We start from the raw sequence: 13376 nt of genomic DNA, 5'->3' as shown, positions 1-13376 counted from the left end.
GCCAATACCTTTCAGGCCACCTGTTAAGCTAGAGCCTTTTGAACAGTAACAAGCTTCTGAAATTTAAATCAGAATGCTCGCGTTCAATCACCGGTTGATTGGATCATGCATTCACTTGTCAGGTGTGCCTTCTACGTCTCAGAACCCACGTAGACGAGGTGGTTATTTCTACCGTGGGAGTGAGGAGGGGTCTAAAGGGACGTAAGCTGCAGCCAGAAGCGTGCACACTGCCTCTGCGGCAAGCGGTCCTAACCCAGCTCGGCCCTCTCCGGAGCGGGCGGGGTTTGCTGTGCGGACACTTTGGGCAGAAACTACGCGTCCCGGCAGTCCGCGGGGCGAGTGGGCGGGGCCGGGCCGGGGGCGGGGGCCGGGCGAGGGGGGCATTGTGTCGGGAGCGCCGAGCCGCATTTGTCTGCTCGAGGTGCTTCGCGAGAGAGCGTTGTTTTCGCCGGCCGGGGGCTGCAAGTGTCAGCGGCGGCCGCGGCCCGGCGCAAGACCGAGTCCGAGGACGCACGCGCCAGCTGGCCGCGATCGCAGGCAGGGGGCGGCGTGCCAGAGGAGCAACATGCAGATAGGCGCCCGGCGCCCTGACGACCCCTCCCGAGGCAAAGAGGCCGGGGCGGCGCTGGGGCGGTGGAGAGCATGAGGGAGGCCGGGGGGCGGCTCGGCTCGGAGCGCTGCTAGGGAGCGGTGCGCGCTGCACACTCGCCGGGGCGCAGCCGAGAGCGGGGAGCCGGGCGGGTCGCGCCACGGGGCGGGAGCCGGCCGCCGGGAGCTGTTCTGATTTCCGAAGCGAACGCGAGGGGCCCGGAGCAGCCCCCGGCCCCGGCGTGCAGCCAACATGGGCAACGCGGGGAGCATGGATTCGCAGCAGACCGATTTCAGGGCGCACAACGTGCCTTTGAAGCTGCCGATGCCCGAGCCAGGTGAACTGGAAGAGCGATTTGCCATCGTGCTGGTGAGTGCGCGGCGGGGCTCCGGGCGGGGAGGCGCAGCTGACCCCCGCCCCCTCTTCTTCTCCCGGCGCCGGGAGCGAGCCTCCTGTCCCAAGGGGGAGGCGCCCACCTTCCCCATTGTGGCCTCCCAGCCTTACTCTTCTCCGCTCCCCTCCAGCCCCCGCGCTCAGCTCTCTCGGGGTCCCGGGATGGGGCCGGGGGCTCGGGGCGGGCTGCCTGGCCAGCCCAGAGCCCATTGTCTGGCGGGAGAAGCACCACGCAGCGCGTGTGCCGGGGAGGTGCGGCGTGGGCGTGAAGGGAAGGTGGCGCGGGCCGAGGAGAAGGGGGCGGCGTGCCGCTAAGGCTTTTTGTTAAAAAAACAACAACAACAACAAAAAAATAAAACCGCAAAGCCCCGCACCCCCCGAGTCCCTACGGACCGTCCGGCGTGCGGGGTCCCGGGCAGATGGGTGCATGTGGCCGGCGGCGGGTGGCGCGCGAAGGCGAACTTGGAGGCGGACGTAGCGGCTTGGCCGCGGGGAGCTGGCCCGAAAGGGAAAGATAAGGAAACCCGCGGCAGTAAGGCGCCCCGGTCCCTAAGCTGGGAGGGGCGGGATCTGAAACCCGGGCGGGAGAGCAGCTTTGCCTCAGCTCGTTCGTTTTGGTCTTAAACCTTAGACCACAAGAATGTGCAGTTTTGCGGGGACGTGTTTCGAGCTGTTCTGACATCAGGGTCGACCCCTTCCCTCCCCCCCCCCCCCCCCCAGTCCCCGGCACACACAGCAAAATCCCCGGCTCCCTCTTGAAGTCTGCTTTTAGCTTTTTAAATCCAAGACACTGAAGACTCCCTTCTTTCTCCCTTCTGCTGGGACTAAGTTTCTGAGCCCCTCCCAACCACAGCTTGTCAGTGCTGTGAGCTCCGGAGGGTGTGGCGGCCTCCCCCTCGACCCAGCCAGAGTCTGTACTACAGCTGGTCCCCAGACTTCCGATTTTTAGTGACCCAGCCTCCTTAAAGGGATGTTGGAAGGGAAACCGGCAAGATCCGACGCGTTCCTATTCCTTACACTTGGACATTTACCTTTTCTTAGCTAGTTACCTCTAAACTCTACGAGGCTAGGCAGCAAGAGAAACTTGTGCTCAAGGCAGTCAAATTTGCGTGTGCCTGCGGGTGTTTGGTGTGTAACCTCCTAACTTTGGGAAGGGTTCTGAGTCTGAACACCGGGACATTTAAATTTGCCTTTCTTCAGGCCTTTTAAAAGGGCAGGTTTGACAGGGGGTATAACGTTCTGGAGGCTGGGTTAGCTTTGTGCTCTTCGAGACAACAGAGGGCAAAAGCTTTTTTTCACGCCACCCGGAAAGTCTGGTGTGGCAGTCGGGAGATAGATGAGGCCGCCTGTCTTGCTTTGCATCTTCTGTGATCTCCCACAGCTGCTCCCGTCGTTGGGCAAGATGGGACACACTGAAATGAAACAGCATAGGCTTAATTACTTCTCAAGGCAGCCTGGGTGCATACTTGACCTGTCTTTCCAGAGACAAACGTTTTTATTCAAAATCCTCTTCCTTCCAGACAGATGGTTCTTACCTCCTAGCTCTGGGCTTTCTGTCTTTTCATCCTGTGGTGCTGTGTGTTATGTACGTGTATACTAGAAATGGAAGGGCCAGTGACACAGGAAAACCAGATCACAATAATGCAGTTAAGCTCTGCTCAATTGGGATAGCGTGTTTTGCCTGAGATTTCAGTTATGCTGTTGATTAATAACACATGATATGAATTAATCTTTAGAAAAATGTTTCATCATTAGCATGGTGGATTTGTGTTACTCAAGTCTAGCAGTCACAGACTTAGTATTTCACATTTATGATTCTGCATCACAAACTCCTTGGGGCAATGGTTGGTTGTTGTGGTTACTTTTACTCTACTGTGTGTCACACACAATTGCTGGATGTGGTTCTTAATTGTTGATGATATTTAAGCACCTCACAACAAAAAACGAAACCAAAAAATATCAGGCTGACCTTTTCGGAATAGAGACAAAGCTTTTGGAGAAGTCTCAGCTTGGGGACTGCCTTGTTGGTGATGCACTTGGACGTTAATGTGTTTATTGTAACTCCCCCTAGTCAGCTCTAGCTGCTGTTTGGAAACCTACAAGAGGACTTAAAAGGTGTCCTCTTTATGCGCTAATGGAAGTCCAGAGTTAAGGTGATTTCTCTTAAGATAATTTTTTTTTTCCCTGAAGTTATACATGTGATGCTCTCAACTTTGGTTTTCTTTGTGAATTGCTTAAGTAGTCAACTCAAACCATTTAATTCTAGAGATCAAGGTAGAAGGATAAATTTTAGGTGGCATATTTTGAAGTACATATGTGGAGAAAGTTCTTTACCCTGTGGCACAGGGAATCATATTGGCATTATTGATACTAGACTTATTTCCTTATATGATAAACATCATAGATGTGATTTGGGAGGAAAACTGGATAGTAGTACTGTACAGGAAAGCATACAAGCACCTCGTTGTAAGTAAGTATGGTTTACGTCAATAATTAGAGACATTTCAGACATGGAAAACAATTACACTCTCAAGCTCTAGAATACTTAAAGCATTGGGAAGGAGTAAATAAAAATGAAAATGACAAGTCCATCTATTTCTGGAAAATCTTGAGACCAAACCTACTCAGAGACTGTTTCCTTACCCCTTCATCAGTCTAAGTTACATTGTATGACTCTAAAAAAACTAACAGATATGAATGGAAAGAGGAAAGAAGAGAGTTAGAGATTGTGGAATTAAGATCAGTGGAGGGGTTAACTAAAAAAAAAATAGTAATTTTTATAGGAAAAGTTTTGAAATAGATTTGAATTCCTGAACTTCCTGTAATTAAAGACTAGTAAAAATTGGATCCAAATCTTAGGAGCTTTATCTTCCTAAGGAGAGTCTCTCTTCTTGAGCTTGTCTTCAGCACTGTCATAGTAGTTATAAAATGTATTTCTGGGAAAACATTACTCCTTGTATACATGTAACTGTTTGCATCTTTGTACCTACCTTTCAGATAGGGCAGTAAAGTGATGTGCCTTTGTGCATACGTGTGTGATGTTTTTGTTAAACTGTTGGATAGAAGTATTTCATAAACTCGGTCACCTACTTTTATTCCTTTAGGGTGTGTATGTCACATATTTTACAGGTAACATTGGTGTGTATGTATTTTTTGGGTCCTACACATTTATAATTAAATATCCATATGGCTCTTCATTGTATTAAACATTGCCTAAATGTTGCAAATATACATACATACACACATACATACACCTCCTCTGCCCTTTATTTTCAAAGATGATGCTATGAAGTTTATTTTGGGGTGGGATGAAGAATTGATGGTCTCTGTCCAAGAACACCTTTTTCTACATTAGACATTCCGTACCATTCACTAATTTTTGGCTTGAAGTCATTGTTTACAAATAAAATATAAGTTCCCTAATGCCTTTGTCAAGGAGCTGTCGCAAGGATTCGTTCTTTGAATGTCAGAGGAGAGGATAATTTTAAGCCCTCTATCCTAGCTGCTATATCTCTGTGTGATATCAGATATCAGGCTGCTGTGCAAACAGATTCAAAAAGACGGATTAGAAAGTGATGGTTTAGGGCAGTATTATGTCTGATACTGAGAACTACTTGGGTGTGTGAATAATTTGAGTTGATTTCTTTCCAGTTTTTTTTCCTTCTTGCCCTGAGGTTGAACATAGTCATTCTGCTTGAGGAAGAAGTAGGAACGTTTTCTGAGTACCTATTATGAGTCCCCACCCCACCCCCCCATGCTTACATTATTCATTTAATCCTCACAATCATTCTGGAAATAAAATTACCTAAGTTGCCCACAGTCCTACAGATATGGAATAACTGATCTAGGATTTTTAATCCAGATTGGTCTCTCTGCCCCCTCTCCCCCACCCTATATTATATTATACTTCCTGAGGCCTTTGAACTGGAAAGGGGGAAAATGCCTGGAGCTAGCAGTAAAGCTGTTTAAGAAAAAAAAAAAAATCCCTAAATCTGATAAATGCAAGTTTCAAGCTGTAGAAAATAGACAAAAATGTCTTAGAAGTGACCGCTGTGAGGTGCGCTTGATGTTTTATTTTCAATGTCAAACATTTTGGCATCCTCACTATGCCGTTCCATTTTTCAGGCATGGAGTTAAATACTGATTTGGTCTGAAAGTGTGCTCTTTGGTTTTTTCTATCAAGGCAGACTTGAACTACCTTGGTTGGGAATTTAGGATTTCCAAATCAGAGGAGAGACAATCTGTCAGTGCCATGCATATACTGTGAATGTAATTCCTTGTGAAAGGACAAGGAAAGTCAAGTTTTAACGTTTAAGTTTATTTCCCTTTGCAAGGTGTTGTTCTCTTTTAACCACTTCCAAGGAGAGCTCTTGCCATGCAGTCTGCTGAGCAGATGGATGGGTGAGAGTGTAGTTAGGTCATCGTCAGATGCTTGCTGACTTTTCTCACATCCTTTCTCCTATTACGGAAAGGAGGTAGAGAAGTTGGGCTGGGGGCAGGGTGGAGCGTTGTAACTTTGAGCCATTCTAGCTCATCCTAGGTACTATCACTGAGCCGCTTTATTTCACCAAAGTTGGGAATATATGCTTCTTATTGGGGTGCATTCCACCTCCCATAATGCCAGTATATTTGGATATCCAGTACAGAAATCAGTCAGAGGTTATTATCTGAATACAAATGTTTGGCTCCAGTAAGAGACTGGCAGCAACACAAACTGATGACCTTTGGGAAGAAAAGGTATGCATGCCCTTAAGTCCTTAGGCGATAAGAATTACTTTTGCTGGTGGCCTCTCATTTAGCAAATAGCATTGGCCTGGGAGGCAGGAGACCTAGTTTCTAGAATTAATCTGCTGCACCAGGTTGAGCAAGTTAAAATCTTTCCTCTGGTCCTTGATTTTCTTCCTCTGTAAGTTGGAATAAAATTTGACACAACTATTAAGATAGGAGATTTTTTTAGATGATAGCACTTGAAAGTGTAAAATTTCCAGAATCTACCATCCTGTGCTGCATCAGCTGACTTTGCATTTTGAAGAGCTTTGTGCAGGACTGTGTTTTAGCTGTATTCTGTGTGGTCTAGAGAGTAGAATTGCCAGGGTCATTGACTGAAAGCCCCCTAAGCTTAAGGAAAAGTATATTAACATTTAGCGTTGTCAAAGAAATGAACAGTGAGCTCTCTGTTAGAGTTGCTCTCGCAGAAGCTGTATGAAAAATGCTGGTGACTGGAAGTTCTTTGCAAACCCAAGACCTGGCTAGTGCATTATTGGCTTCAGTGGTGCCCTCTTTGAGGTGAGCCTGCTGTCGGCAGTTTCTAGACCTAGAATCCTAGCACCTGAGAGTGGGGAAGGATTCCCCTCCCCGCCGCGTAGAGTCCTCCTGGGCCTAAGAAAAAAGTGTGGGCTCATGTTTGTTCTGGAAATTCATTTTACTTGACAGAAACTGTTGCTTGAAGGGCTTGGTCTTAGAAGTGTGCTCCTTTTTTTCATACTGAGGACTTGGGGCAAAAGGGCAAGGTGAAGTGGGCTTCTTTATGCTTACGGGTAACATGTGGCATGAAGATGGCTGATAGAAGCAGTGCTGATTCCAGATGATCCTTTCCACTTGGCAAGAGGGTGCTGGCAGTTGGAAGCCTCTTAGGAACAAAGCACTGACACCTTAGAAAAGAACAGACTGAATTGCTTAAGAGTGGGGGAGTGAGTTGCAAACTGTCTCTTCCCTTCTAGAATGGGGGTGTTTCTTCCCTTTCCCCACCACGAGAACTATGTCCCCAGGCCTTGGGGTCATGGTTTGTATAGAGAGGCTTCATGCACCTTGTTCGCTCTCATCTACTTGAATACTGCTGGCAGAGATAACTCCTGTCTTTTCTTTCCTTTAAGATAGTGCCTGCACAGACTGCAGGTGGTCTCCCCCTTTCCGAGTCACCCTGTCCTCTTTTCCCGGAGCTTTCAACCAAACACTAAGGAGTATGCAGTTTCCATTGGATATAATTTGGAAGCAGTGTCTAGGGAAGAGCTGGTAGGCTGGAGAGCTATGATGCAGCAGAGGCCCACAAATGTGGGCCAGGATGGCTGGGAATTCCTACTTGAGGTTTAAGTGGTATTTGTTGTAAACAGGAGAAGTGTACTTTCTGCTCACAGTCTTAATAAAAAAAACAAACTGAGTCACATCTTCGTGCCCACCACACACAAAACAAAAACCCACGACCAGTGGCAGAGCTTACAGATAGTCACCTCATAACAAACTTTTTCTAGCTTTTAGGACACACCAAAGGTGTTCCTCAGATCACATTTTTGGTGTTCTTGTGCAGCCTGTAATGGGCTTTAGTGACTTGGAATTCACACATATATACTTTGTTCTTTGAGGAGTTGCTGTTTGTAAGCCCCTCTGTCCGTTGCTACAAAAGCTGAAAGCTTTGAGGTGTTTAGATCCTGCTATAGCCGCAGGTAATCTCTCTCGACTGATTTCTGTGGGGTAAATGGTGCCCGTGCCTGGTTTATACTAAGAACTTGTTGGCTTTGGGAAAGGTGTCCGATTGTTTACATTTTTGGCCCTGTGGCTCATGTTGGGCACTAAGGTATGCCTGTTACCTGAAGGTCCTGCCTTGAATTAAGGATTTGCGCTGGAACCTGACTTCTTTTCTGTGTTCTTTTTTTTCCCTTGGGTGTTGCGCTGAATGCTTTAAGGCAGGATAATGAAGGGATTGACAAGCCTAAATGGTAGTCCTCAAACTTGGCTGTATATTGGCATCACCTGGGAGCCTCAAACCATAGATGCCTGGGTTGATAAGTTGGGTGTAGTAGGAAAGGAATTGTTTAAGAAGTACCAAAAATTATGGGGAAATTAGGCTAAGTGGAGAAGAGGTTAAAAAAAAAATAAACAAAAATTTCCCCCCAAAATCTTAAAGACCTTGATTCAACTGAAAGCATCAAGATGAGAAATAAGAAATGGATCCAAGTCTGTTGAATTTTAAACTCATTTAACTATTTAAGAAATGATCATCAAATAATCATGATGAAAATTGATGGAGAAAGTTCTATATATTATAGCTCAAGAGTGAACAGTGGCCCTGAGGTGTACTTCTGGAGTAGGAAAATCAATAAATCAATTGTATTTTTGCTTAGGCCTCTATTCTCAAGCTTAATTGTTTGTTGGTTCAATGTAGGCCTTTTGCTTTGATCTCTGGTTTTACCACTTACAAAGACTTGATGAGCTTGGCTTCCCGGAGAGAAATTCAAATACACTTGTGAAATGTAAACAACATTCATTTATTAAGAATCCTATAATCAGGGCAAATTGGCATGCTTATATAAGCAATTAGCTTTGAGAATAGAAAGATAAATAGGATGGTAGGTCAAGAATGAGCTGATTGTTCTCCATGCAAGACTCTAGTTATTTCTTCAGTAGTTATAAGCAAATAGATATTCCTCTTATTCATAATCTTTAGCATTTGTGGTTTGGGATTTGAGGACAGCGTATGTGGTTTTTTGAATTGAGAGGATAGAAGCAATTATTGTCTCATTTTCATCTAGAAATATAAATAAATCATTCAAGGAAATGTAGGTAGTTTATAATCAGATAAAACTTTGCAGTAATTGGGAACAGGGCAAGAGAAGGTTTGGATTTAGATGGGAATATTAAAGAATGATAATGGGGTTATTTTTATTTTGGTGGGGAAGGTAAAGAAGATGACTTACAATGGCAGAAAGATGGAAAATAAGCTCATTTATTTACTTTTAGGGAGTGTGTGTGTGTGTGTGTGTGTGTGTGTGTGTGTAGAAGAAAGCATTAGGATAACTAATAGGAGACGTTGGTAGGACACAATTAGATTTGTTCCATGGCAACATTGCCCAGTGAGGTCAGTACTGCCCCACCTCATCTCTGTGAAAGCTGGGGAGCCTACTTGCAAAGGCTAAGAATCCGGTCAATGGGTTTTGTAGGTTAGTTTCACTTCTGGCCCTTTTAGTCCCCAGTATGGTCAGTCTTGTGGTTCTTCCGAGGAAGCTGTCTCTTTTTAGTGACAGTGGGCTATCTTGAATAATTGGGATTTGTTATCCCCAAGGACTTCTGCCTGGTGAACTTAGAAGGCCAAGTCAGTCCAAATGTCTTGGGACCGGGAAGCTATAAACTTGGAATTGGTGAGTCCTCGGGCCTTATCACACAATCCTTATTCCACTGCCAACGAATGGGGCCCTCCAGATGTGAACCAGTAGGGACTGTTTAGAACTATGTGGCCTTCTGGGTTTGTGGAACCATTAAGCTTGCCAGGTTCATTCTCTCCAGTGTCCTTTCTCAATAGCAGTTTTGAGTGTCAGAGTTGTTGGCCTTGTGGAAAGCATTTGTTTGCTTTAGAAATTTCTAGATTGTGAATTTACCAGATCCTCATTTAATGGAGTACTTCTTTAACATTAGTATTTTTTAAAAATAGGTTTTCTTTTGTTAAAAATTTTTTTTTTTTTTGAGAGAGTGCTTGGCATGCGTGAGTGCCAGGGGGTGGAATGGGGGGGGGGGGGGAGGGGAGAGCATCCCAAGCAGGCTCAACACTGTCAGCACAGAGCCTGATGATATGTGGCTCAATCCCATGAATTGTGAGATCATGACCTGAGCCAAAATCAAGAGTTAGACATGTAACTGACTGAGCCACCCACGCACCCCTTAAACTTTTTTTGGTTGTTATGGAGGAGGATATTTCCAAATCAGCCTTTAGAAGATCTTTTTATTGAAGAAGAAGATACAAACAGAAATGGGCCCATATCATTAAGTATGCAGGTTGATGGATTTTCACAAACTGAACGCACTGTTGTAACTGGATCAGGAATCAGAATCTGTTTTCTGGTTTTTTTCTTCAAATGTGGTTCAGCTTGGCTCCCTGCTGCCCAGCCACTGTCACTCACCTGAACTTAACTTTCTGCGTGGTCAGACATACGTGAAAGAGAGTAGACCACAGGATTGTGCCTTGCGGTCTTCTTGTAAGTGACTCTAACCATGAGGTTTCCACTACTTCCTTTGAGAGATTTCCTCAGCCCAAGTAGGCCTGACCGTTAGGAAATATTGACATTGTAGCATCTTCCTGTTGTTTGTGGTTATCTCCTCATTGATAACCCTAATGGTATTTCTTTTGTGTGTGTAGCATCTCTCTTTCATAATACTGAGAGGAGGACATTTTGATTTGTGTTCCTAGAGCAAAGTATGGATGGGGAGCATTTGCACTGGGGTTTCACTACTTGGAATTCTGCACCCATAGATACAAATTTTGTTTATTCATTGTAAGCCTAAATTCTGGCCTTTAGCTTTTGCCATCTTCCTTGATTCCTTTGAAATATTGAAAGGTATCAGAGTGCAGATTTAATCTTGTGGCCCAGTTTTCCTGTCAAAGCCCTATCGTGTTATTCTAGACATTGGTGTGATTTGAGAGGCTCTTCGGCCATGTTTGTTGTTAGGGTTTCCCTTCCACACTCACCTCTGTAACTTCTGTATCCCTCCCAGAGCTGTCCTCGAAATCGTCCACAGTCTGGCCAGACCCCTCTCCTCTTCTGTCTCCTTGCTTGAACACTCCCTACACACAGAACTTTCCCTCCATTATGCCTTTTCTCGCAGTGACTCTCCTGCATGGCAGGTGCTTCTTGGCTTCTCTCTTTCTAGGATTCTATCCAGCCTTCAAGGCTCTTCTGAAATCACTCCTCTTCCCAGTGTCCTTGTAGGCCAGCATCAGCTTGGAGGAGGTGGGAAAAACAGTTCTCCTCTTTTTGACCTTTTTATTGTATGAATAGTATGAATTATTTCTCTTACTCATCGGGCCCTTGATTAAATACCACCTTGTATGAGGTGTGATTGTAAAATAAAGGGATGCTTTTATGTGCAGCTTCGTAGCCATTCATTATACTCTTAGCCATCATTTATGTCTGTTTTATTTGCCAATTCACATTGTGGGCTCCTAGAAGACCAGGATCATATCTTACAGGCCCTGGCACTTTTCCTTATTCAGCACAGCGCTTGGCCCAGGGAAGAGTCTCAGCAGGCATTTACTGACTTGGCTAGAGAAGGATATGATATGGGCTGAAACAGGACAGGAACTGAGTAGCTGACCACACTGGGCTGACTGTTAATTGCACATAACTTGCCAGTTGTGTTGAAGTGACACTTTGTAACAGATTCTTACTCATCCTGGTATTCTCCATATCATTCCTTTGTAGTAGGTGCCCAGGAATACTAAGCGTTCATAGTAAGTTGACATCATGCTTCACATGACTCCTTGTGGAAAACTGGTGAATTAAAAGAGGAGGAGGACAGTGAAATGGCCAACAAAATCTATTTTTTTTCACTGTCACCAAGCCAGATCAGTCTGTCATGATGTACCATCATCCAGGGAGTAGTAGTAGCCCAGTAGTCTAGGGCTTTCTAAAAGCAAAATGTTCCTTATGATGCTTTATTTGGAGTCAGGCACGTTTAAGTGAGCAGTATTCCCTATTTGGGCATTTTGGTGCTTTGCTGTTTGTGAAATGCTTTCAAATTATCTTTGTGATTCTATGAGTTCTTTTATTTTTTAAGTTTATTCATTTTTGAGAGAGTGCGAGTATGCAAGTGAGAGAGGGGCAGAGAGAGGGAGACAGACAGAATCTGAAGCAGGCTCCAGGCTCTGAGCTGTCAGCACAGAGCCCAATGTGGGGCTCGAACTCATGAACCATGAGATCATGACCTGACCCGAAGTCGGATGCTTAACCGACTGAGCTACGCAGGTGCCCCATGATTCTAAGAGTTCTCAGTAATTGAGGCAAATGGGGCATGAGGGTGTGTGGCTTGAAGTTCTACAAGAAGGTAGGGAGGTTTGTGATCCCATCTAGGTCCTTAGCACCAGAACTCCAGTGGGGTTCTTATATTCCATTGTAAGATAAGCCACTCATGTGCTTACTCATGTTCTGTCTTGTGCCTCATAACCATTATCTCTGATGCTCTCAGCAACCTTTGGAGGGAGATACTATCTTTTACTAATGAGGCAGTGGGGCTCAGAGTGATGTACCAAGTGATGGAGGTAGGATTGGAATCCAGGCCTGTCTCATGAAAGAACCTGCTGCTTTCTCCTGTACCACCCTGTATTTTCTGAATTAGCTGTGAGATGTCATTAAATTTGTGTTTTTGTTCTTCATTTTTCATATACCTTCTGGATTAAATGCATTAATTCATACTCTTGATGTAATTTGTGAGTCCCGTGTCGGTATGGTTGTGGATACACTAAGCTCTAAGGGTTCAGAGGGAAAGTGCTGTTTCTATATTTTGAATATTTAGCAAAAGTTTCCTTGGAATAGGAAGTAGAGGGATGCCAGCTTGGTTGCGCCCACCGTGAGGCTATGTTTTTTATTCTACATTATGCAGTCGTGCCCATTTGTCATTGCTTAAGAAGGGATTGTACTTGAATCGGAGTCTAAGAACATTTATTGAGCACTTACTATGTGCCATGTAGTGTTGTAGGATGCAAAGGTGCATGAGGTTGTCTGGTCATCTGCCCTCAAGGAGTTGATGATCTAGTGGTAGGGGAGGACAGTGGGTGGGTCGGGGGCTAGACATGAAAAGCGTACACACATATGTAACTGTAGCTGTCCTGTGGCTACAAATTGCTATACGGAGTATAAAATAGGAAAATGTGAGGTGGTGCCTTGTCTGTAAGATCTGAGGGCTGGGGAGTAGGCAGCCCGCGTGTGAAGATCAGGTGGAAGCCCTCCAGTAGGAGTAGCAGCCAGGGCTCCTTTTGTTTCTTCCCTTTATGGCTCAGTATGGGGTTCTGCGGACCCTGGAGCAAATGAAGGGTGTAGCATGTGGATGTCTACTCGGCTTTAGACCTTACCTATGGGAAAGCCTCAAGGTGGAAGCCCAGGAGTCTATTTCCTTTGTCCTAACAGAGCTGTTTCTTGTAAATGGCTTTGTGCAGTCAGAACTCTGCCGCTTGTTAAATTCAAATGACTTTTTTTTTCCCCCACCTGACTTCTAACAAATGATCATTGCAGTACTATCATTGTTCTAGACCCATGGGACATACCATTTAAGAATGGAATATTTGATTAGTATGAACAGTGCCCTTGTAAGTAAAGACCCTCTGAAGGCTGGTACTTGGAATGGCCCCTTTTATCTGCTTGAAACCAAAGGTTGACCTGGGTCAGGTAAGGTATACAGAGAAATTGCATTTTTGCTGTAACTTGCTACTAGCTTATTGCTCAGATTCTTTTTTTTTTTTTAACTACTTTTTTGATATCTGATTTATTTTTAATTTTAAGGGCATCTAAGAGGTTTGATTCTGAAGTTAAAAATAAAAGTTGTATGTAGCTAAAATTATCCCTAAAATCTCCTGAGTTGCTGTGAAGGTACAGCATGCACAGTGCTGGGAGATACAAGCCTAGGACGTAATTGT

The 13376-nt window shown here is 45.0% G+C and overlaps 1 protein-coding gene across 5 annotated transcripts in view; it reads left to right on the top strand.

Annotated features, from left to right (window-relative positions):
- Positions 1-401: 401 nt before the first annotated feature.
- The window catches only part of FMNL2 (formin like 2), a 311789-nt gene continuing 298814 nt past the window's right edge, over positions 402-13376 (top strand). For all 5 annotated transcript variants that reach the window (XM_047870896.1, XM_047870891.1, XM_047870893.1 and 2 more), the window contains exon 1: positions 402-958. In XM_047870896.1, the coding sequence (XP_047726852.1) occupies positions 842-958 (117 nt within the window). In that variant the 5' untranslated portion in view covers positions 402-841. The remainder of the gene's footprint in view (positions 959-13376) is intronic.

The sequence above is a fragment of the Prionailurus viverrinus genome, chromosome C1 (assembly GCF_022837055.1).
Source record: "Prionailurus viverrinus isolate Anna chromosome C1, UM_Priviv_1.0, whole genome shotgun sequence".
Taxonomy (NCBI): Eukaryota; Metazoa; Chordata; class Mammalia; order Carnivora; family Felidae; genus Prionailurus; species Prionailurus viverrinus.
The sequence above is the reverse complement of the archived record's forward strand: the minus strand, read 5'-3'. Positions and strand labels throughout refer to the sequence as shown.